Raw genomic sequence first — 26,803 nt, forward strand, 5'->3', positions numbered from 1 at the left:
TTCAGGCTCTGAACCAAAAAATTTTCGGATATGTTGGGGAATAGGATTTTTCTCCTTAGCTGACTGTCATTGTATAGATTTGTAATTATCAATTTTTGAGCTATCTTTCTGTGAGACTGTATTAATATCTTGAAAGCATAAAGTGCCATAAGGTCACTATGGAAACCATAAGGCCATAAGGAAACTAAATTGTGGTTATTACCAATGTGTCCATTTCCTTTCCTAAATTGGTTTTATGATGTCCATTTCAATTCCCGCCACAGTAATTACAACTTTCCTATCGCTGAAATGCTTAAATTGTTCCTAGATTAACCAGATCTCCCGGGAAAGCTATGCACATACACTTATTAATATTTTTATAAGAATTCATTAACCAAAATTTTTATAGTGTTTTTCATGAAGGGGCTGGGTCCACTCATCCGATATATTTACAACTGTTGCAGTCTAAGCAGCTTTTAGTGGGACTGATGTTACAATCTAAATCGACGGTCTTTCCGTAAGATTGGTCTTAAAGGATGCAGGGGGGAAAGTGTATAAAACATTATATACAGGGGTGCCTATCAGCCCAGTTCACACCTCTAGCTTCCATAGGCTAGGTTGTTAGCTGCCTCATTGAATTCACCAACCACTGCAGGCCCAGAACTTCGCCATAGAGGGTGCTGAGCTACAGCAACCTGGTGTGGAAAGGGGATTGGGACGGTGGAGCTAAGGGAAGCTTTATTTAGACATAGTTGGGGGGGGAAAGGAAGCTGGTCGCGGGGCGGGGGGTGGGGTGGGGTGTAGGAGGCCAACTCAGAGTAAAAGAGAGCTGAAGTGCTCCCCCACTGACTCCAACAGGACAAGACGCCTCAAAGTTGATGTTTTGACTCTCCTATCTCGACTCCAAGGCTTGGACTGGTCCCGAAGTCGGCGATCACTGCAGAAGTGGGATTCAGGTGGCGCACAAGGGCGCACGCTAGACCCCAGCTTCTATCGAGGAAACTAAGGGCTTCCGGCCGTGGTTGTGGCCAACTTAGCGAGTTTCCGGCGGAGGCTTGGGGGTGGGGTGGGCGGGGTGGGGCTGGGAGAAGGGCAAGGGAGCTTGGAGAAGCATCCTGAGTTGCCATGGAAACGAGGCCCAGCAACGGTCTTAGCAGCCGAAAGGAGTCCTGTGAAACTCACCCGCAGGGATTACTGGTGTTCACCGGCTCTTCGGATCGCGATGCCAACTTGGCCAAGCAGTTCTGGATCGGGGCATCAATGTATCCCCCTAACGAATCTCAGCTGGTGCTGTCCAGAGGTAGCAGTCAGCGTCTGCGGGTGGCGCGGCCCTCGAGGGGCAGTGTGCTTGGTGAGTAGCTGCCTCCTGTCAGCGATTTCTGCCTCCTCCCTAACCACAGGGCAGACACCAGAGCCCCTCCCAGGAGAAACTGCAGAACCTAATTCTAAATGTCTAAAACCCTGTACAAACAGTTGTAAAATCTTCCCAGCAATCCTTCCACCCCAAAATGATCGGTGGTATCTTTGTTACATCTAAAAGTCCATCTGAAAATATCCCTTGGTTATGACATCTATTTGTCTAAACAGTATAGAATAATCTGGGCAAATGTTATATGTTGGCTGAAAGGATATGAAGGATGGTTTTTCACATAATAGAGTTCCAAAGTGAAAGCCCTAGAGAAGGTTGAAGGCAGAGTCAACATTAGGAACCAAGTTCCCTAACCTGTAAGGCCTAAGATGGGAAACTGTTATGCAATTTTTACAGGTATGGAAAAATTAAATACCTTTAATGCTGTGGTTTTTCCAATGACTACTTCCCTTTTGTATTTTTTTAGAGAAAATTTACTTCCAGCCTTTTTTCCTTGAGAAAAGCAGTTAAGTACCAAGTTTTACACCTTTCAATATCCTGATTCCTAGACTCTTAAAAAAAAAATAGGTAATAAGTGTAAAGATACAACTTCTTCCTTTGGCATAACTTTCTGAATTGCATACCAAGACCCTGCCTCAGAGACCACCCCATTTATCCAGAGGAAAATGCCTAAATTCCTATAACATATTGAGTAAGAATGTAGAAATTGTAATCTACGATACTTCAAGTAAGTTCTGTTTAGAGACCTTTTCTTGTCTCTGGACTCGGGCTACTCCTCTTCTAAAGAGATTAGAGGTTCCCTGCAGCCAGAGCTAATTAATTCAATCTCCAGTTATTTATGAATCTGGTTCATAAAGTTTCAAGACAGTACGTATTTGTGTTTACCTTCCAACTTTATGTATTGCCTTTTAAACTTTTAATTTTTTATGAACATTATTGTAAAATAATGATAAAATTATTTTAGATTGTATTTGATTCTGTTTTCTTTAGAGAAAAGAGATGTCACTGCTGAAACCCTAAAGATTCAGGAATCTGAGGAGAAAAAAAAGTATCTCCAAAAGGTAGGCCAATATTACAGAAAGTCATCTGATTTTCATTAAAATTTCATTATTATTTTCCAAATCATCCCAATTATTCTTTTTTTAACGTATGTATATAAAAATTTTCTGCTTCTAGTATGTCAGCTTGAGCAATAGGAAAACCTTTATTAGAATTTTAATTAAAGTTTAAGAAATTCTATTAAACTTTGGCTATTCTCAGTCTCTGCAAAAGCCCAAGGATGTGTAAGAACAATGAAATCAGAGGGAAGTGGGGAAAGATGGATTCACACACTTTCCACCCAATAAGGCCCCAAACCATATACAGTGTTGTAAGAACAGAAATATTGTAAGAACAGGAAAAACTGAATAGAATTGACTTAATAGGTCAAAAATAAATGATCAGAGGAATGAGTCCATCATCTAGAGCCAGTTTGCCTAAAGGCTGCAATTAAACACATTGGTGTTGTCAAATCAACTGAACGTGTCTCTTCTTGGCAACATCCCTTGTTTGCTTTTATTTTGCAGGCACAGCCCCTAACTCAACAATTAGTACCACAGTGATTTATAGAAACATTTTGTTTGGTTAATGGATAAATTCCATTCCTCTAACTGTTCCTGTACTATAAAAGCAGATAGAGGATTCGTCTGGCCTAATGTCTTTAATCAACAGATGTATTGGCAAAGTCCAAAAGACTTATTGGGAATTCTGCATAAATTACAGAACAATGCATTTGAGTTTGCTGATCACATTAGTTTCCTTTGTGGACTCTTGGTGATTCCTCCAAAAAAATTAAGTGATTAGAAATAGTCAGCATTTTATTCTCTCTTGAGGATATTAGATAATGTATATTTATACCAGCACTTAATAATGGGAAGGGAACCTAATTCTCAGTGAAGCAAAAATCATTAAAAGTTGACTTCTTCAGCACATTTTAATTTCATTTTTGGAAGGGATTAGAAATAAAAGATTAAAGACAAACTATTATCAACTTCTTTCATCTTTTGTCAAACAATTAAGACAATATGATGAGTTACAAGTAGATGTTCTGCTAATGGTAGTCTTAGAACTGATTTCCTTGCCTCAGGGTCTTCTATTATTAATTAATTAATTCCCAGATATCTATTGAGATCCTGCCATGTGCCAAGTACCATACTAGATGCTGGGAATACAAAGACAAGATGTGTTCCCTGATCTCAAGGAGTTTATAATCTGGTGGGGGAGAATGCCAATTAAAGGCAGGAATTATGATACATTTTTATGATAGATGTATGCAGTTAATACTATGGGAACACACTGAAGGACATCAAAGTCAAGCTTAAGGAGTCAAGAAATCTTCCCAAAGGAACTGAGTCTCAAAGAATGTATAGAGTTGAGCAAACAAAGAATATCCTCCATGCTGCACTAGTTACCTTCCTAAAACCCAAATCCTATTGTGCTGTATTGCTGTATTAGTCTGCTAGGGCTGCCAAAACAAAATACTACACACCAGGTGGCTTAAATAACAGAATTTTATTCTCTCACAGTTCTGGAGGCTGGAAGTCTGAGATCAAGGTGCCTCCAGAGTTGGTTTCTGATGAAGCCTCCCTTCCGGGCTTCTAGATGGCCACCTTCTCACTGCAACATCACATGGCAGAGGGAGAAAGCTTTAGTGTCTCTTCCCCATCTTGTAAGGACACCAGTCCTATTGTATTAGGGCCCTAATGACCTCATTTAACTTTACCTCCCTAAAGGATCTGTTTCCAAATAGAGTTACACTGAGGGTTAGGGCTTCAACATAGGAATTGCAGGAGTGGGGGTGGAAATGACACAATTCAGTCCATACACCTACTTTTGTTCTTTTTCCCCTGGCTCTCCATTTCTGCAGGATGGAGACCAGACTCTCCAGCATGGTATTCAAGTTCTTTTCCAGTCTGACTATAACCTGACTGGCTTCTACGACTCTCCTTCCTCCTTCCCCTATACCCCACCCTACCCCCAATGCAAGCTACTCGGTACTGTTGGTTCTCACCACTAGGCTTGGGCATATTATGTACCCCTCCCCACATGTGCTACCGAAGTGGTAAATGGGTAAAATATATTTTTTCTAAACCTAAATACGCACATTATACTGTGATATCTGCCAAATTGTACATTAAGTCAAGTGGGTCCTGCAATGCAGTATAAAGAAGATTCTATTATGTTGAGAGTACAAGATAAGAGACCTAACCAAGCAGCAAGCCAGCAGTATAGAAAGAGAATATTACTGAAACTGTGCCTTGCGAGTATATAGGAGTGCTGAATCAGTTTGGTACGATACAGTTCTAGTCAAACAATGCCATGGTGAAAAAAGCAAGAGAATTGTGTAATAACTGAAGGCTCTTACAGCTATCCTCAGATACTGTTGTGATGTGGTACTCATAACACCCAATTTAGTGAGTGTATACCATGTGCTATATATATTAAAGTAAGCACTGTATATGCATCAACTCATATTCTCCTTAAAATAGCCTCATGATGATTATTCCCATTTAATCAAACAAGGCTTAAATGATTTTCCAAAGTTCCCACAACTGGTAAGTGGCCGAGCCTAGATTCAAAGCCTGTCTCCTAACTCCAAAGCCTGTGAGACTCATTGTGTTGTAATGATTGCTGGCCACGGCGTTGTTCAGCTATGCTGCCAAATATTCTAAAATTCAAAACTGTGGTATGAATACAAGTATGAGAAACGGTGACTATACACTCTTTCTTCAACCTACAATGCACTTTCGTGTCTCTACCTAAAATGCTGTCCCCCATTTACCTTCAAGGCCCAGCTCAAATGCAACTTCTCTGTGAAGCTTTCCCAGAGGGGACTTAGAGACAACAGAATGAATAGCTCCCTTCTCTGTGCTCTCAGAGCAAGTCATGATCTGTGTTATAGGTAATTGCGTTATAGGTATTGTGTTATAGGTATGTTTCTGTCCTTCCTGCTAAATTCCAGGCACCATAGGGTTTGGAAGTCTGACTCGGCCACTTACTATATGAGTGACCTTGAGCAGCCTATTTAATTAACCCCTGTGAGACTCAGCTTTCCTCAGGTAGAGAAGGAGGAATGATAAAAATATCCCCCTCATTGAGTTGGTATAAGATATGTAAAGCGCTGGGCTGTTGTTTTCTCTCAACAAATGTTAACTCTCTTTTCCTCCATGAGGGCAGAGGTCATTTCTTATTTACTTAACTCTCCTGCTTTTCCGGCTATTGAAACTCAGTAAATATCGATATTTGTTGATTGAATAAATAAATGCATAACTGAATTAATCAGTGAACATATGCTGTACACAGTGATAACACCACTTGGGTTAGCCTTTTGTACATATACACATCTGGCAAATTTTTCTAGGCTGGCAATTTTTGCAAGAATGTTCCCCAAAGCTAGTCTGTTTGCAAGTCTGCTTTAGGACCAATTTAGCATATCCCCTCACATCTCGGTTTTGCTTTTACCTCGTGGGTCTATATATGATGGGAGGAAATGTGACTCCCTGTAATCACTAAGACATAGAATCTATTTTTGGACACTGCTGTTTTTCTAAGTCCGTAGTACTCTCTCTGAGTTGCTGCCACCACCATCCTAGAATTCTTACCTTAATGGCAGAACATAAATGGGGAGGTGGGAGGTTCTAGGTAACTAATAAAACATTTACAATGATCTATTCAATTTGAGAATCTTCTACATATTTTGAACATATACATTTGTATAAGTAAAATGCCTGGTATAATTTTCATTATAAAAAGCGAAAAAATATTTCCCATCAAGTCTCTTAAAGGTTTTTTCTTCCACTTTCTCCTTAAAATTAATGAAAATCTAAAAATTTATCTCTGTCTCTCCTAAAAGTACTTTTATAGCTTTTTCTCCCCAACTGATACTGATTTTTCAGTTACTAAACTTTTAAAACTTTAATGTTATCCTCCATTTTGGAATATTTTCCAGGTATACCTTATAAATGCTTTTGGTTAGTGGACAAAATGCTATTAATCACAAGTACTGTTTCTGCGATGGATATCCATGGCAGAAAATCAAGAACAATTTGAGTCTGTCAAGATTAAATGGCTTACCATGTCCATAAAGGAAACCTTATAGCACTCTACTGGACCATTATTCTTCCTTTGAGAGTTCTAAAGTAGTCTGAAAACATTATAAGAAATGAATAGTCAGCTAATTCTTTGAAATCATAAAACTAATTTGCTTTTTAGTTTTGCCACCTTTAAGAAAGCTCTTTAGCTGATTATCTCTTTATGAAAAGAATTATAAATGATTCATTTGCTGGGAGGAGGAAGAAAAGATCAGAGCAGTACTTTAAGGCATGTATATAGATGACGTATTTAGAAATGTCCATCTGGAACCAGAGTTTTAATGTGAGTGAATATAAACTAAAGATTTTCACAAGGAAAATATGCAATCTGCAGAACAACAATAAATATATACTCTTTATTGGGAATGGGGTTTTAATCTGTTCAGTCACACAACCTGTACAACCAATACTGACCATAGTGTAAGTCTTCCTCAAAAGTCAATTTGCTATATGGTGCTTCAGAGAACCAGAAGCAAATCATGCTATGATGAGAACATTCTTAGAAAAAGAGTCTAAGAAGTTTCACAAAGGTGTATTTTTAGACACCGAATCATGAAAGTGGAAAACTTTAACATTATCCTCCATTATGTTACACTTTCAAAGGGATGCTCAGAATCATTATAAGTCAGTTTTGTAGAGCCAAACCAAAGATACAATAAACTTCCTCAGTGTCATTGCCCAGGATGCTCAGATAAAAGAAAATCCTCTTTGTTGTCAAATTGCCCAGGAATGGCTTCCCAGACAAACCAAATTTTTCTCAGTCACAGTGTTATCTGGCTTTGTTTTAATTTTGCTTTCCTGCCCTCATGTAATAATAACAAAGTTCCTTTTCCTCCATAAAATAAATACCATTAGGAAGTGGTGGATTTCTCCTTCACCAACAAAAGATACTTATTTAAATTCTTGTTGTTCCTAATTTGTCAAAGAATTCAAGAGGAAGAATCATAAAAACAGACTGTGCATTCACAGTAACGAGCAAATATTGTGGTAGTAAATGATAATTAAAAGATTGCATAAATATGAATCACTCTTTTAAATCCTCTATTGTACCACTTTGTTTTCAAACGTTATTCAATCTTGGGAAACATTTTCAGTTGACAGGTGAGGTTCCCCTCTTAATCTTCTTTAGCAACATCTATGAAAAGATACTCAGGGTAAGAAATGAGATTTGAGATCAAATAGCTGAATTCATTGCCCCAGGCAGACCCAGCCCCAGAGTTGGTTAGGGTCATGCCCCAAATGCATTGCATCCTCTTTTTTCCAAAGATCTGTATACATTCTCTTCTGTATACATTCACCCTAAGAACAAAATAAAAGCATTTTAAGCCCTGCAGTACAATTAGGCAAGGACCCATACTATCTATCTCCTGGTAAAACATGATTAAATTAAACTACTGAACACAGAATGAAGCGAAAAAGGATGGTGTATTTTTTAAAATAAAGGCAGAACTATCAATTTCATTCCAGCTACAGGAAGCCTTATTGTTCAAATTTGTAAACACCTTATAAGCAGTAGGGTGAATCAAATAGAATTTATTGAAGAACTGGGTAATTCTGTGGATCAGGTAACTGAGAAAATACAACATACCTGAAATCAAATCCATAATCTGCCTTTTCCCTTTGCCTCTATCAAGATGAAAAGATATGTAGGTAAGTTATATTGGAGCCAGATAAGAAAATTTAAAATTTTATGTATCTATATTTACTTCACCATTTAATCACTTTCTATGCTAAGGTATTTTAGTCACCATAGGTGTGGTCAAGCATACCCTCGGAGCCTGAGGTGATACAGCCGTTTGTCTATTTGGCTCCTGAGATTGTGCAGTTCCCCAAGCCACTGTGTTGGTAATATAGTCAGTCCTCATTATTCACAATTCCATATTTGCAAATTCACTTACTAGCTCACTAGCAACAGTTTATTTGTAACCCCAAAATCAATACCTGTAGCACTTTCATGGTCATTGGAGGACATTCACAGAGCAGAGAAAATTTGAGTTGCCCAACACATATGTTCCTAGCTGAGGTTGAACAAGGCAATGTTCTGCCTTCTTGTTTCAGCTCATACTGTGAACAGTATCCTTTTTGCAGTTTATTAAATGCCACATTTTTTGCTTTTTTATTTTTTGATGATTTCACTGTTTTAAATAGCCTCCAAGTGCTGAAGTACTGTCTAGTGTTCTTAAGCAGGTTGTGATATGCCTTATGGAGAAAATACATGCATTAGATAAGCTTTATTCAGACATGAGTTATAAGTGCTGCTGGCTATGAGTTCAATGTTGATGAATCAACAAGGTATTTTAAATAAGGTGTCTATAAAGAGAAATACACATAAAACAAGGCTATACATTGATCCATTGGTGAAATGTTGTGATCAAAGACAGGCAGGAACCTCGGAGACATGATCAGCTTGGTGACAATGAGTCTACAGTTTCTTCCGCTTGGAAATGCTTTTCTCCCATTTCTCCCTTTAGCTAATGCCTACTTGTATTTAAAAACAATTCAAAAATAGTCACATTCAAGTCTTTCCTCATCCTTATATATTCCCCAGGCTGATAACAAATGCCCCTTCTTTTGCGCTTCCCTAGTACCCAGTGCATTCCCCAGTCATAATCACTGACATATAGTACTGTGGTGTACTTGAGGTATGTACTGTGGTGTAGTTGAGGTATTTCTCCTGCAGGCTCTAAGTTTCTTAAGGAAAAGGATCATGACTTCTTCGACTTTATAATCACAGGACCTGACAAATATCAGATGATCTCCTAACCTACCAAATAAATGCTTATGAGTGAATAAATAGATGAGTTAACTTGTCTGGACCAGAATCCTGCATGATAGTCCAGTTCCTTGAGCTGGCTGGCATATGAGGTACTCATTAATAGGAGGACGGTCCAAAATAGGATTCACCAAGACTCAGAGGCCTCACAGACTCAGAGGTAATGAACAGACATGTAGTCACTTGTGAAAAGTTTGTGCAAGTAACAGACAAGAGTGGAAATAGTCTGTAGGCCACAGAAGAAAGTCACAGTCAATGAGCATTAACAGTTCTCTGAAGGAAACGATACCAGGAAAAGGCAATAAATGGAAATTTAAGATCATGGTGCCAAGGTTCAACAGCATGTAAAAGAAATCTTGACGTGGGAATTAGAATTCAGCATCAGGAGTAGAAAAAGTCAAGGCCACTGTCCCAGAGTGTCGGGGATACTAGACAAAGAAACAAGACAAGGACTTGAACACATGGGACAAGACAATATTCTATATAGTAGAAATTTGGTACAGAGATAGGCTTGGTTTTAAAATTTAAAAAAAAAAGCAAATTCCTAGAAGCATGTACCTTTCCCCCAAACTCCAATCACATCCCTAAACTTTTGTGTCATTCCCTACTGCCATACCCAGAAAACTACTTTAGAGCCATCAATATATGAGACAATTCACCTAACTATAGTAATTTTTTCTTTGCCAAGCCAAAAGATACTTATCAAAAATCAATTTACCAATAATTGATTCTATTGTTGAGATAAACTCTTAACTATTTAAGGAAGAAAAAGGCATATTTTCATTGTAACACTAATTTGGTAATTTATTTGAAAAAACTTAGAAGTTATTTAAGATATTTTATCTAAACTTTGAAACTTTTATTTTAAAGAATAAATTTTTAGAGCACTGAATAAGTAAAAACAGAAAGAAAAAAGATAGTTCTTAATTGTGGTTATAAAGTTTTATATATTACCTTTGCATTCTCTGGGGTTTATGGCCATAAATGTTCCCAATAGATATAATGTAGATGTTGGAGTAGGTGTAGACATTAGTCTCTATGTGTGAAGTTGAATTGGACATTGTATGGGTCTCAATGCATACAGGTGAGGGCCCTGCACTGAAGTGTAGGGTCAGAAGGCCAAACTGAACTTTACAGAATGTTTGCCCAAAGCAGTTGAAAAGTTTGTAGCCTTAAAAAAAGAAGAGACATAGGCAAGGAAAGGGCCAAAGCTGAAGAGACAATGTCAAGCTCAGGCAAGAAGAGCCAAGCAAAGACATCAACAGTAGGATAAGACCCCAAGCCAAAAGTTAGGAGAATCTGATTTGGAAAAATTGTGCAAGATTCACTCAACAAATATTTATTGAGTGAACATTAAAATTCAAATCTCACTTATTGCTTTTTTAAAGAATAAGTGCCTTTTAAAGCAAGCATTAAAGCAGTTTTTCACTTTGCTGTACACCTGGCATTGTGCTGGGCACTGGAGGACAATGATGAACAGCAACAAAAAACAAGATACAAACTCTGTCCTTACCTGAAACTTGCAATTTAATTAAGGAGAGAGATACTTATGAAGAATTTTACATGATATTAGAGGAACATTTAATAGGGCAGTATTGATCCAACCAAAAGAGTCAGGGAGAATTTCTGTGAAGGTTAAGCTGAGATTCGAAGGAAGAGTGGGCATTAATTAGGCCAGAAGGAGCGGTGGAGGGAGCACTACGGGAGCATTCCGGACCGTAGAAACAGCATAGCACATGTCCAAAGCTGAATGGCCAGTGTGGTGATGGGAAGGTTAGGCCATAGTACATAAACAATAAGAAACCATTGAAAGGTTTTAAGTTGGGGGATGATAATATCAGATTTGTTTGAAAAAATTCAAGAGAATGAATTAAAAGTGGCTGGAGCAGAAGTGGGGAAACCAGAGGCCATTGCAATCATCCAGTTGGGAGGTGATGGTAGCTTGGATTAGGAAAAAGTAGATAGATTTAAGAGATATTCAGGAAGTAAAATAAGTAGGACTTCAGTTGTGTATTGGATATGGATGGTGAGGCATAGCAAGGTATCAAAGATAACATAGTTTTCTGGCTTGCACAACAGGATGGATGGTGCCATTCTCTGAAACAAGGAACGTTAAATAAAGGTCAGGTGTTAGGGGCTTTGGGGGAAGGTGGAAGGGGTTAGAAGTTCAGTTTTAGACTCATGGAGTGTGCCTTTGAGATAAGCAATGATAAGCCTATTCGAGCTGTCAAATAGGCCTGTGGGCTAAATATATGGGCTAGAGAAGTATGGGCCAGAGATGAGATAGAGTCATCTGGATGGAGAATCCCCCACCCTCTCCTTCGTACAACCTAATGGGCAGGACAGGAGAGACATACCTGAAAGATGAGGTCAGTCCCATTCACCCATTCATCATATCTGTGTGACCATCAACATGATGAAAACATTAAAGACTCAGCAGTTACTTGTTTGCTAAGGACAAGTCTTGGTAATTATCGTTGACCGAATCATCAATAGTATATAATTCAATCACATATAGAAATATCTTTAATATATCTATACTTTATTGAACTTAAAGGTGTAATAATTCATTTTATGCTCATACTGTTCTCAACATGAAAGTTCAAATCTCACTTATTGCTTTTTTTAAAAAATAAGTGCCTTTTAAAGCAACATTAAAGTAATTTTTCACTTTGCTGTACACCTGAAACTAACACAACATTGTAAATCAACTATACTCCAATAAAAATTTTAAAAAATTAAAAACAAGCTGGGGGAATTTAAAAAATAAATAAGTAAAGCAGTTTTTAAAAAGAGCTATGCAGGACTTCCCTGGTGGTCCAGTGGTTAAGAATCCACCTTCCAATGCAGGAGACGTGGGTTCCATCCCTGGTCAGGGAACTAAGATTCCACATGCCACGGAGCAACTAAGCCTGTGTGCCACAACTACAGAGTCCACGCGCTGTGGAGCCCATACGCCACAACTACAGAGCTCATGCACTGCAACTACTGAGCCTGCACACTCTGGAGCCCGTGCGCCACGACTGGAGACAAGCCGGCGTGCCGCAGTGAAGACCCGACGCAGCTAAACATAAATAAATAAATAAATAAATAAATAAATATTTAAAAAAGGAAAAGTATTTAAAAAAATAAAATAAGAGCTATGCTCTTCAGGTAATTACTATTGGTTTTGCATTAAAATATATGTAACAGAATTAAGAAAAAATATGTAACAGAACCAAGAAAATACACATTTTTTTCTTTTTCAAAACAGATAAATTCATATTTTATCAAAACCTACATTTAAGAAAAATTGTTGACTCCCTTTTATGTAATGACTGATATGTTTCTCTCATTTTAGTAAGCCACTATTTTTCAAATGAAAATTATATATGCCCAAGCTGGGAATTGAGCCAGGATCAGGCAATTTTCAGGAGGTATGAAAATGTGCTTAGACGTGCATTTTTTTCTGCAAGTCAGCATTCTTCCTCCCTCCGATTAATAATCCTCTAACATCCACTCCCATAGATGACTGCCTTTAGATCTACCTTCTAAATATCAGATTAGAGCTGGAGAAAGCCTTTTCTCTGATTAGTCAGGCTATCTTTTAAAGTACATGGTAGATCATTTGCGGGCCAACAGTTCTGCATCTTATTATTATAGTAGATATAAATTTACTATATGGAAGTTGTAGAATCTACATAGCAGATTTCAATTAATAGACACAGGGAATGGTAGTAAATTCATAGAGTAAATTCACAGTTGAAGCATTCTGCTATCAAAATCAACAGGCCAAGAGGCACATACTGCCTTTTGGAATCAAGCCCAAATGTGAGACATAGTTTTACCTTAAGCCAATAGTAATGCTAACCTTCCTCAACTGCATTTTGTAACAGAACAGGAATAGAAGCTACTGAAGAGTGACTGTGTAGAATAAGAACTAAGACTCCCTTGTGATTCCATCGGGCATTTAACTTGCAATTATTGGCATAGAGATAAAACTTAAATTCTGGAGCCTCAAGAAAAACATCAGATAATGTTCTCTAATCTCTGTAAAACCACAGAACTTGGTTCTGCTTAGGTAATATTCTAAAATTGGAATGTACTGTAATTCTCATTTTATACTTATAATCAAAAGTCATCATAAATATTTAGCGTACATTAAATAAGATCTTAGAAAGTTCATCAGTTTATAGGTACCACTATAGTTTGACTATTCTTTACCCTTTAACCACTTTTTGCAAAGTGCTACATGATCCCATAAAATAAGTAAATTAACTTTGATCAAGCAGACTTCACTCTGGATTAGCTCCCCCTGCTGTGTATTCCCATAGCACACATTTTCCACTAGAATATAAATTTTTCTGTGAGAGCAGAGACTGTCTTCTTCACCATGGTTAATCCTAATTAATTCTTCATTTCCAGAATCAAGATTGAATAAAGAAACCATTCTGTTACTGTGTGTGTATGTGTGTGTAAGTGTGCCACAATCTCTACTATGTGTTTTAAGTAGTATAGCAAAAGAAGCATGGAGTCAAACAGAACTGAGAATGAGTTTGAATCCTTGGCTCTGGCAGTTACTAGGTACCTAATTAATGTTAAGTGACCCTGAGAAAAGTTGTTAATTTTTATGTTGGTTGAGTTCCTTCTATTCGTAAGGAGACAATAATATCATCTACCTCAGGATTAAAGGAATTACACAAAGCCTGACATCCAGCACGTACCCAATGAAAGTTTGTTTTTATCTTCTCTGCTTTCCCTCTTTTTTTAACCCATAATTGAAAAATAAAATTTTAGGAAGTACAAAATAAGCTTTAGCATTAAATGAAATGGTTTGACCAAAGTGGTAAATCTCAAAGGTTGATGAATAGATTATGAAAGACATGGTCACCCAGGTATCCACATCCTGATTAAACGACACAATCAAGACTGGCTTGCTCATACTGTAAAGAGACTCTCACATATTTTTCTTAACCCTATCTTCATCATCTGCAAAAAGAAAAATTACCACTGAAGGTATATTTTGAAATTTCAACTATGGAGCAAAATGTGTGGGCAAAGTTAATTTAACCATTGCACATAAATAAAATATAATTAAATTTTATCATAATGCCTCTCTCTACAAATATAGATCAAGAGGTAAATGTCATGATAATTCTGCAGCTCTAGATCAGTGCAGGTCAGGGTTCTCAATTAGAACCCTGTCAAAAATCAAGGGAGAAAAGAATATTACTATATTCCACTATATACACACCCTTTGCAACAGTTCTTGGAAACCTAGAAAAAGACTCTGGTATAGAAGCTAACTTAGAAGCCAAGGTTACTAGAAGTAGTGGATAGTACAGCAAGTAGACCCAACTCAATCCAAGGCAAGCCCAACCAATGAGCTAAATATTGACTAAAATTAGTTGAAATGAAAAATATGGCGCTAATCTGCATAAGTACTATAGGTTTGGTTTGTTTATTTTGTTTTCGTGTTTGAGTAAATAGGTCTTTTTTTCCCTTGCAATAGTTTGGTAAGTTACTAGGAAATCGTCCATTTCATCTACATTTTCAAATTTATTTGTGTGAAGGATTCATGGTGTTTTTAATCATCTTTGTACTCTCTGCTGAGCTCTAGTTATTACCCCTTTTCATTTCTAATCATTTGCATCCTTTTTTCTTAAGTAATTATATCAAAGGATTATCTATTTTAATAGTCTTTTCAAAAAACCAACATTTGTTTTTATTATCCTCTGTCATTATTTTTGTTTCCTATGTTATCAGTTCTTGATTTTTATTACTTCTCCCTTCAATTTTGGGTTAGTTCTTATTTTCATTCTAACTTCCTTCCCTTCTCACTTTGTTTCTTAATTTTCCACTTTATCTCTTTTCTAATATAAGTATTTATAGTTATAACTAGCCCTCAAAGTACTATTTTAGCTGCAACTCACAAGCTATCTAATGTTTTCATTATTATTGCACTTTAAGTATTTTTAAATTTTTATTTTGATTTATAGTTTGTCCCATGAAGTATTTAGAAGTATGCTTTTTAATTTCCAAATCTGTGAAGTCTTCTTATCTCTTTTTTATTTCTAACTTATTAATATTGAGGTCAGAAATATAGTTCCTATCTTCTACTAAATCAAGTATAAACAGAGCTATCTTTATGTCAATGTCCTCAGCATGATGCCATTCAACTATCCTATCCTATATACCTCTATTCCCCAAAACAAACATCTTGTCCCAGTCAAGCGAGGCTTATCGCCATCTTTCAGCAACTCTAAGTTTGTTCCTGCCTCTACATCTCCATTTATTTTTAATTGGATGAACTGCTATCTGCTTTTCATCACTGAGCATGCTTTTTGTATCATGATCATTAAGCTGCTCCCCTAGCTGCCTTTCTCCCTTTGATGTATTATCTTTAAATCCTTAGATTATTTATTTTAGAGGTCCTTTAGGGTTCTTCTAAAATTTTTACATGTTTTAAAATCTTAAACTTATATTAAGATTTTAGATTCAGCAATGAATTTGTGTAAATATTATTTTCCTTTATGTGCTTTTTTTCACATGTTTTAATGGTTGTGTCATGAGCATGTATTGCATTGATAGCCAATGGAAAGAATAAATACTTTTTAATTTCTACTTGAGTTAATATATTTCCCCCAGTGCTTCCTAGTTTATTTTCTTCAAGTGTTTTTCCTTTTCCAACCATCTGCTCCTCTCACCAGAGAATAGTAATATTTTTGAGAACTAACTACACAGCATATATACTCTAAGTCCTTTACTCATATCCTTATTTAATCATCAGAACAGCTTTGTCTGAGAAGCTTTATAATTACCGATGAGGAAGCTGAAGCACAAACATGTAAGTGACTTTTTCAAGGTCACACCGCTAAAATATAGTAAAGACAGTTTGAACCTGGATCCATCTGACAGTGGAGCCAATGTGCTTAACTACTATACCACACTGGTTTCAAGAGTTTCTAGATTCTCTAGGTATCGGGATGGTTGCCAGGTAACTAAGCAAAGAGCTTATTGAATTGGAACCAGTTCAATACTCTTCTAAGATATTCTTAAGATTAAATTCAGTAATTAGTCTCCTATACTGTGGTGGTCAAGAGAAATTTTCTTTTGGTAATGTAGATAGGTAATCAGAGAAATAAACACTACCATATGCTATCTTTGATGAATGTTTCAGTCAAAAATTTTTAATCATAATACAAGGAAGAAACGCATTTTTCATATGAGAACCAGGTCTTGAGAAGAAAGGACCTTTCTTTTAGAGTCTAGTGCTTATTAAGAGCTTTTTTATAACTGAAATTTAACTGAGGAAAATGTTTATAATACACTGGAGAATTTGTAGAGGAATTTCTACTGCATAAAGGGCAAGTAATATCTTAGATATCCCTCCTTGTTTCTCCTTTCTTCCTTCCAACTCTAGTCACTAACTCACCTGTAGGTAAGAGGTTGAATCATCAAAAATCCTCCATGCCTGTACACAGAAGGTGGGTAATCCATCCTTTCCTCCTTTTTCCCACTCTTTCACATTTTGAAAGCATTGAAAAAAAATTTTTATATAATAATAATAGCTACCATTTATTGAATATCCACTTTATGCCATGCATTGTTAAGCAATGTTTGTATTATCTCCAATTTTCACAACCTTCCTTATAGATGAGAAATCAATACTCAGAGAAGTGGTTCTTTGATTTACCCAAGGTCACAAACCTCTAACCAATGGGATAGTGATCACATTGGAAGGAGGAAAGGAGGAACCAGGAGGAATAGTTAAGATATTACTTGCCATTAATCACAGAGCAGAATTGGGGTTCAGACCCAAATGTTTTTGACTCCACTAATCTATGTTACCACCCAAATTGTTTGGCTCTGAAAAGCCAAAAATAGAGAACTCAGCAGCTTAATCCTTGAAGTGGCACTAAAATTCATTAACCTTCTATGAGATATTAAATGTATAAATGATCATATCCTAACTTACTAAAATCACTTTTTATTCTGTAATTTATTTTTTCGGGAGTAGGATATAACTATAAGTAATATGACTAAAATGTATAATATAAGAAAATATCCAGCATTAAAATATTATAAATATATTATGATACATAAGTCTTGGGGTTATAATATACAAATTATGACTATAATAAAAAATACTGTACTGGTATATTTGAAAGTTGCTAAGAGAATATATCCTAAAAGTTTTCATCAAAAGTTAAAAAAGGGCTTCCCTGGTGGCGCAGTGGTTGAGCGTCCGCCTGCCGATGCAGGGGACACGGGTTCGTGCCCTGGTCCGGGAGGATCCCACATGCTGCGAAGCGGCTGGGCCCGTGAGCCATGGGCGCTGAGCCTGCGCGTCTGAAGCCTGTGCTCCGCAACGGGAGAGGCCACAGCAGTGAGAGGCCCGCGTACCGCAAAAAAAAAAAAAAAAAAGTAAAAACAATTTTGTAGTTATATGAGATGATGGATGGTAACTAAACTCAAGTACTAATCATTTCACAATATGTATACATGTCAAGTCATTACGCTGTACACCTTGAACTTACACAGTGTTGTATGCCAGTTATATCACAACAAAAACTGAAAAAAAATTATAAATTCTGACCCCATTATGCTATTATTTTAAGAATTAATAAATGATTTAAATGTCTTATAAATTCCATTAATGAACACAACCGAAACACCATGGTTAGAAATGAGAATTCTTTTGTTGTTATGAAATTAACAAGTAAATTATTTATCCCTACTAATAAGGTAAATTGTAAGAATTTTCTCTTACCACTGAATGTATTTAGTTATCCTGGCAGAGATTTCTTAGAATAGTTGGCACTGTTTTTGTTCTGATGACACAGTTGCCTACAGTAGTTTTGTTATGCATTCCCAGGAAACATGTCCAGGAAGCAGAAATCAAATCATATTTGAAAACTTTGTTTCTGGTGCATTATATTAAAAAATGGATTAACTTTTGTAATATAATATAATCCATTATAATAAAAAAGTACCTGAAATCAAAATTTAAATGAATGACTTTTTTACCCTACTATTATTTAGAGTCTTATAACTAAATATTTGTTCATTTATATTAGAAGCATTATGACAATATAACTTGCCTGTGACTACCCAATAGTTACACAGAAAATAATCATATAGTTTTGTTCATAGGGGATTTTAAGAACTAAACTTACCCACTGTTTAATTTCACTTTCTAAAACTTTTTTTTTTTTGCTTAGACTAATGATTGTGCATTAGTGTAATGGGTTCATTCATATATAATGACAAATCAATTCAACAAAAATTCATTGAGTATCATTTACAAGGCACTGTTAAGCTCTAAGGAAGGATAAAAGGATGAGTAACACTCTGAAAGAGACATGGTAGCAACTATGAGATAAAGCAGGGAAAGTAAGATCAATACTGTAATAAGGGTATAAAGTGCTGTGTAATCACAGTATGGGAGCATTTAATTCCCACTGAGTACATGTGTAATGGGGGAAAAGAAACTAACATTGAATATCTACACTGAAAATATCCCAGGTCTTTTTCTATAGACATTATTTTATTCAATCCATAGCAAATTGACAGGTATTTTTAAATTAGCTTAGTTTTTCAGAAACAGAATCACAGAAAACTAACTTATGGTTACGAAAGGGGAAAGGTGCGGGGGAGGGATAAACTGGGAGTTTGGGAATGACATATACACACTACTATACTTTTAAAATAGATAACCAACAAGAACATATTTTATAGCACAGGAAACTCTGCTCAATATTCTGTAATAACCTAAATGGGAAAAGAATTTGAAAAAGAATAGATACCTGTATATGTATAACTGGAAAAAAAATAAGCTTAGTTTTTAAAAGACCCTGAATTTTTTTTCCTTTCAATCCCTGTGATACATGATGCCTTAAATTCAAGTAAAAAGAAGAAATCTTGTCCCAAAATAAATAAAATTAAAACTCTGTAGGCTGTTAAAAGGCAAGATTAATATGACTTGAGCGGAACGAAGCAAAGCCAAAGCAGCAGTGTACTCTGCCGATTACTCGTGCAGCAGCACAGCCCCTACTCCCACGTCTCGGTGGAGTGTGCCTGAGCTTTGCAGCTTCTCTTGCAGCCATGAGGACTAAAGACTCATCCTGAGGAATTACTTAGTAATATGCAGCCTCCAGGGCTTTGCACACCCTGTTTCCTCTGCCTCGAAAGCTTTCTTCCCCATCCCATCTGTACTGTTATCTGGTGACTACGCTTTCAGGCCTAATCTTGGACATCACCTCCACTGGGATATCTTCTCTGAGTTTCCCCCACAGATACATACACACCTTCATCTGAACCTCCTCGGTTCTCTTATTTCATCCTATTCTAATCCCGTTGTAGTATATGTGAGGTGAGACTATTGTCTTTTTCTCCACAAGTCTGCCATCACCTGGCAGGCAAGAATGGTATTTTGTTCAGCCCCTAGCACAGTAATGTTGCATCATAGGTGCTCATTACAGATTGAAATGTGTCCCACCAAAAAAGGAGACATGTTGAAGTCCTAACCCCCAGTACCATGAAAAGTGACCTCATTTGGAAATAGAATCATTGTGTTTAAAATTAGTTAAGAAGTTAATACTAGAGTAGGGTGGGCCCCTAATTCAACATGACTGGTGTCCTCATAGGACAACCATGTGAAGACAGGGAGAAAGCAACATGCCACCGAAAGCAGAGATTAGAGCTACACAGCTGCCAGCCAAAGAAAGCCCCAGGTTGCCAGCAAATGACCAGAAGCTAGGAAGAGGCAAGGAAGGATGCCCCTACAGGTTTCAGAGGGAGCATGGCCCTGCTGACACCTTGTTTTGGACTTCTAGCCTCCAGAACCATGTGACAATAAATATCTGTTGTTTTAAGCCATCTAGATTTTGATACTTCGTTACTGCAGCCCTAGGAAAATAATGCAGTGCTTAATAAATTTGAATGGATGGATAGATGACAGAATTTTTACCGAGATATGACAAATCTATGTCCATTCTCAGTTATATCTTCCTTCTAGCCTTGATCTAAGCAGAGCTTCTTTCATTTTATTTGGCCATTTGAACCTACAAGTTTGATTTGTCAGATTCTCAGATTTCTTTCTCCTCTTGTTCACAAACACTCCAGATGCGATTTTCTGCCTCGCCATCTCCAATACTGAACATAACTGTATTCTATGAAAAAAATTTTGTACCCATATTTGCCTCTTTGTATACAGTCTATATCTTGATAAATCTTTGTGCCTGCACTAAAATAGTGGGGGGGGGTTGTTTTGTTTTGTTTTTTACTCTTAAGAAAACTAACCTGAGGATGCGCATGTCTCAATATCTTAAGACAGAGGAGCAATGGCGTGTGAGATTCTGTTCTGTATGTACGCTACTTAGAAGAGCCCTCTTGCCATGGATGTCCATGGCAGCATGCTGTTTGAGCTGGCTGATTTTGTGTCTTGCTACCATTTAGTGGCAATTTAGTGTGGAGGCCAATAGCTTGGGCTTTGTTTTCAAGTAGAGCTGGTATCAAATCCAGTTCTGCCACTTAAAACCTTGAGTAAAGTATTTAACCTTAGTATTCTTCACATTCCTCATATATAAAATGAGATGATAGTGATGTCAAAATTCTGAGTTACTATAAGAAAATAATGATAAAACATATCAAGTTCTTAGTATGGTTCATGTAGTAAAGTCAATAAAAGTTATTATATGGGCAAGAAAAATTCTCTCCATTTACAATCAAATTCAAATTATTTTGTAAAGCAGCATCCTCTGGAATAAAAACTGAATTGTGTTATAAATGAAAAGTATAAAACTATCATGGAAAAAATTTTTAATTCTGCCCCAAAATACAAGAAGGAAAATGGAAAAAATCCTACCCCCACCATGGACACATAGCTTTATTATTGAGTCAAAAGACTCATCTGCTCTTTTTTTTTTTTTTCCTTTAAACAGGCTAAAAAGAGAGATGAGATTATCCAACTCTTAAAAAAACAAAGAGAAGAAAGGATCTCGGTGAGACTGATAGTGAGACATTCAGATAAACCTCGGGGCAGGGCGGGGTGGGGGTGGTGGTGATATGAACTATGGCAAATTCTGAGAGGTTTTATAGCTTTACTCCTTAAATCTTGGTGTCCATGGTCCAGAGCCTTTTATATGCTGGAGGGGGCAGGGCATAGACATCAGATAATCTGACAGTCCTTGATAAACCAAAGATATCTCCACAGTGTGCAACTCTGCTGGCACAGAAATGGTGCTCTTGTCTCTGGGCTTATTGTCACATGTTGTAAAGCCGTAGGATATTAACATGGGCTACTTCATTGCTAGTATTTGTTTTACAATGATTGATCTTGCTTAGGTCCTACAAAAACAAATGCTAAATGAAGAGGATAAAACAATAAAAGCAATAGCACCGCATACACTTCCGGATGTACAAACACACTCTCCTGAATGAACCCCAAATGCCCTAATCTGGACCATTTCTAACCCCACAGTCTCCAGGTTTAAGAAGCTGGTCATTATAAACTCTGTGATAATTTTACCTCAGATTTTTTTCAAGTAAGTAAATTTCAGTCAGTGCAAGAACTAAAAATTTTCCTTTTTTATTTTTATTTTGTTTTGTTTTAGAAAGAACTGGTTTCCCTTCCTTATAAACCAAAAGCCAAAGTACACAAAGCAAAGTAAGTTTACTTCTGTCAAAGAAGTGCTTCTTTTTTTTTTAATCAGTTTGCTCCCTACCTTCAAATCTTCTAAAAACCCACCCACTGTTTTAGAGATTTCTTGCCTTGAGAAAACTTTCTTCTGCTCATCTACATTAAAGCCTGTGCCCACTTACATGTCTGTGCAACATGCAAGTATAAACTGGTGCAAACAGGAGAGTAGATCAACCTCGAGTCTGTACACATTCTCTTCCCCTCCTTTCTCATCCTGGGTAATTGTATTCACCTGCCATCACTCCCCTTCAGTACCCCTATCCCCTACCCACACCTAGCCCTGCCATCTTTGGCAGATCAGCAGGTCTTCTAGATTATCGACTCTGATACCACCAAAGGCATACCTAAGCTTGCTAAATCTAAGTTCATGTAGCAAGGGCTCTAGCTTCACAGTGATGGGTTAATAGCCTTATCACCGGAATAATGTTAGAGCAGCACCAGGAACATGGTCCAGAAGAGTTTAAAGGAAACCGGCTATCACTGGTTAATCACGAAAGAATCCCTAATAAAAAATGTAAATGTCTTCATTATTGTATTCTGATTGAAACCCAATGTGGCTAACTCGACATTAATTTGACAAATATTTATTTGCATACTACATTCAGGGAAAAACAAAAAGTAATAGAATTTTTATTCTTATCTAATTGGTATTGAGGCCGACTTCCTTGAATGTTATCAGATGTTATTAGTGAAAAATTAATATGTCTATGCTGATTTTTAAAACTTCTGAAAAAATGGAAGGATCACTTAATCACCTGGCTATATTGTCTATAAAATGTTCAACAACTTAATTTCTTGCTTTTCAGCTAGATGATTTGACTTAGCTTCTAAGGGTGAAGCAAAACTAGTCCAGTCAAAAGTTCACTTATCTGATTCAGATAATGAAGATTGCTACTTGAATTGTATCAACAGATCTGTCTGGGTACCTTAGATTTCTGTGCATATTTTTATAGGAGTGATCAGAACAGTCCTGTTACTATCCATGTAGATTCACATAAGAGTAAAACAGTATTTCACAACTTGAACAGATAATTCTCTTAATGATTTAAGTGCTTACCTAATTCCTTTTGTGTACCAGGTTGGCCTCCCTCCTGTGTCCTGAAGCCTTGAATTCTATTCCATTTCACTATGACATCTTCTTCCCATGAGCTTCTTACACAGTCACTGTCTGCACCATTCTTTTGGCAGTTAGTCATGCACTACTTTGTGCCCATATTTTATAATTATTCAACTCTTATTATCTCTTAAGTTGTTATTTAACTTTTCACATATTTTTTACTCGTCTATGACTATATTGTAAGTTCCATGAGAAACTGGGTCACCCAAAGTGCCTAGCACACTGCCTCCATGTAGGAATTCAGAAAATATTTGTTACCCCCCCAAATTTTTTTTTTTGGCCATGCCAAGTGGCTTCCAGGATCTTAGTTCCCCAACAGGGATTGAACCTGGGCCCGACGGCGAAGGCGCCAAGTCCTAACCACTGGACTACGAGGGAATTCCCTGTAACAAAAAATTTTAGCTAAAAAATGTCATGTAGTTCAGCATTAGCTAATTTAGAAAGTGGTGTTTCTATACTGTACAGTAATTTGTAAACATTTTTAAATTTGTGAAATATCTTAAACACAATTTTAATTTTGCCCTCTTTTTCCTCCCGCCATCCTTTCCTATCTACCCAAACTTTCCCCACATATACAGATATGCCCTTACCATCACTCCTTCATCAGATCTTAGGATACTCCAGGTCCCCTTCTGTCAGAAAGAAAGAACTAGAAAGTGTGTACATAGTAAAGTTTCAGTGGCACTATGTTTTTTTATCCAATACTTGCATCGTAAAAGAGGGCTGACAAGAAGGAACAATGGGTCATCCAAAGAAATCAATCACCAATGATGAAATCTCAGAGGTTTGACTCAGGTGAGCACAATATATTTAAGTTTAGGAAGTCTGCTCCTGTGCCCTTCAGGTCACACTTGACAGTGGAATGACCACTCCTCCCACACAGATGTTTACACTTGATTGCAAAATCTAAGGCATAGTCAGAATGCAAGACAGCAAATCTTTATTGGAGAAACTTTCAAAAGTTTTTTTCATGCCACGTTGTGTTCACAACTACAGAGTTCTGTGTATTGGAACTGATTCATGTTACTGCCAACAGGAAAGTGATTTCAGAGTCAGATAAAGAAGACCAGGAAGAAGTCAAAGCCTTGGACTAATTTGATTGACACATGGGAGAGGATGGCTCACTTAGATCTTCACTTTTGAAACAACCTGCTCTTACATCAGGATCATTGGAATCAGTTAAATTAGACAAAGAAATAAAAGTTAAATATGTAGCACTTCTAGGATTTTACCAGTTATTGAATACTTGTGTCTATTTTACTTAGTGAATATCACTGTATTTGGTACCACACAGTAATCGTCTCTCTCATCTTATACATTCACAAACTCCTCTTTATCTTGTTTTCATTTGAAGGGTATTTCCAAAATTGCTATATTTGGTCTATGTTATGAATATCAGATAAACAAGAAACAGGGGCTTTATGTGCTTCAACTTGCAGACCACCAGTAAAAACAGTTAATAAGGAAATAGAGATGAAAGCTCAGTCCTGAAAACTTTAAAGTCTTCTTGCAGTAAAAAAAAAAAATCCATTTCCCAAAATTTGGTTTACTCAGTTTCTGGAACATGTCTAAAGTCAGAAGTGAATTGCTTCTAGTTCTGTGACTAGCTGGCTCAACATTCCTTTGTCTTATTTATTTATACTTTTTTTTATACAGCAGGTTCTTATTAGTCATCAATTTTATACACATCAGTGTATACATGTCAATCCCAATCGCCCAATTCATCACACCACCACCACCCCTCCACTTTCCCCGCTTGGTGTCCATACATTTGTTCTCTACATCTGTGTCTCAGTTTCTGCCCTGCAAACCAGTTCATCTGTACCATTTTTCTAGGTTCCACATATATGTGTTAATATACGATATTTGTTTTTCTCTTTCTAACTTACTTCACTCTGTATGACAGTCTCTAGATCCATCCACGTCTCAACAAATGACCCAATTTCATTCCTTTTTCTGGCCGAGTAATATTCCATTGTATATATGTACCACATCTTCTTTATCCATTCGTCTGTCGATGGGCATTTAGGTTGCTTCCATGTCCTGGCTATTGTAAATAGTGCTGCAGTGAACATTGGGGTGCATGTGTCTTTTTGAATTATGGTTTTCTCTGGGTATATGCCCAGTAGTGGCATATAAATATCATATAGTAATTATCATATGATAATTATCAGTAATTAATTATCAGTAATTATCATATGATAATTCTATTTTTAGTTTTTTAAGGAACCTCCATAGTGGCTGTATCAATTTACATTCCCACCAACAGTGCAAGAGGGTTCCCTTTTCTCCACACCCTCTCCAGCATTTGTTGTTTGTAGATTTTCTGATGATTCCCATTCTAACTGGTGTGAGGTGATACCTCACTGTAGTTTTATTTTGTTTGTTTGTTTTTAATATTTATTTATTTATTTTTGGCTGTGTTGGGTCTTCGTTTCTGTGCGAGGGCTTTCTCTAGTTGCAGTGAGCGGGGGCCATTCTTCATCGCAGTGTGCGGGCCTCTCTTGTTGCGGAGCACAAGCTCCAGATGCACAGGCTCAGTAGTTGTGGCTCACAGGCCTAGTTGCTCTGTGGCATGTGGGATCCCCCCAGACCAGGGCTCGAACCCATGTCCCCTGCATTGGCAGGCAGATTCTCAAGCACTGCGCCACCAGGGAAGCCCCTCATTGTAGTTTTGATTTGTGGTTCTCTAATAATTAGTGATGTTGAGCAGCTTTTCATGTGCTTCTTGGCCATCTGTATGTCTTCTTTGGAGAAATGTCTATTTAGGTCTTCTGCCCATTTTTTGATTGGGTTTTTTTTTTTTAATATCGAGCTGCATGAGCTGTTTATATATTTTGGAGGTTAATCCTTTGTCCGTTGATTCGTTTGCAAATATTTTCTCCCATTCTGAGGGCTGTCTTTTCGTCTTGTTTATGGTTTCCTTTGCTGTGCAAAAGCTTTGAAGTTTCATTAGGTCCCATTTGTTTATTTTTGTTTTTATTTCCATTACTCTAGGAGGTGGATCAAAAAAGATCTTGAGGTTCAACATTCCTTTGTCTTATACACATGGACATAATCCCAGTGCCAATCTCCCTCACTTTCAAAGATCATTCCCTTTGGTATATATTGGAAAAGAGAATGTTAAGACTTTGTCCCTTCTGCATTGTCCAACTGGCAGACCTACTCAGGGATGTACATGCAGCTCCAGGGCTCCAGCTCTATTTAGGACCACCGTGCACTTCACTCCTGGCCTCCACCTGCAAGTCCTGGACGTAACCTCCGTACGATGCATCTCCCATTCACAGTGCCAGCAGCGGAGCCAGTGATCCACTGGTCAGAACTTAATCATTAGGGACATACCAAACTGCAAGGGAGGCTGGGAAATAGTCTTTAATGGGAGTGGATGCAGGGACACCTGCCTAGTTCGAATTCAAGGACTCTATCACTAAAAGAAATGTTTCTGCCACAACACTATTTGGAGAAAAAATGTTTTGAACAGAAGGAAGGTAATCAGGCTTAGAGAAGGGAAATTTAGAAAGTTACAAAATTAGTAATCTCATCTCAGCATTATCAAGAATAAAAGTTACCCTGTCAGGGTGATGTTTTTCACTGCCAGACAGATAGCTCTCTCTTGTGAAGATGGACATAGCAGGCTATCAAAGCCTAAACTTTCAATCCATATAGCTAATTCCCTTTGCTCTGATTCCATGCTCACTGAGAAATCTTCTCTCGCCCAGAGGGAGAGTATGTGCTCAACAGGCCAAGGCAAACA

At 37.2% G+C, this 26,803-nt stretch overlaps 1 protein-coding gene across 1 annotated transcript; it reads left to right on the top strand.

The window, feature by feature from the left end:
• Positions 1–1,031: 1,031 nt before the first annotated feature.
• Positions 1,032–24,548, top strand: HOATZ (HOATZ cilia and flagella associated protein). The gene is made up of 6 exons (XM_079929996.1): positions 1,032–1,330; positions 1,815–1,853; positions 2,339–2,409; positions 21,175–21,234; positions 21,847–21,899; positions 24,086–24,548. The coding sequence occupies exons 1-6, from the start codon at positions 1,105–1,107 to the stop codon at positions 24,141–24,143; spliced, it is 507 nt and encodes a 168-aa protein (XP_079786122.1). The 5' UTR covers positions 1,032–1,104; the 3' UTR covers positions 24,144–24,548.
• The last annotated feature ends 2,255 nt before the right edge of the window (positions 24,549–26,803 follow it).

Source organism: Stenella coeruleoalba, assembly GCF_951394435.1.
Source record: "Stenella coeruleoalba genome assembly, chromosome: 8".
Classification (NCBI taxonomy): domain Eukaryota; kingdom Metazoa; phylum Chordata; class Mammalia; order Artiodactyla; family Delphinidae; genus Stenella; species Stenella coeruleoalba.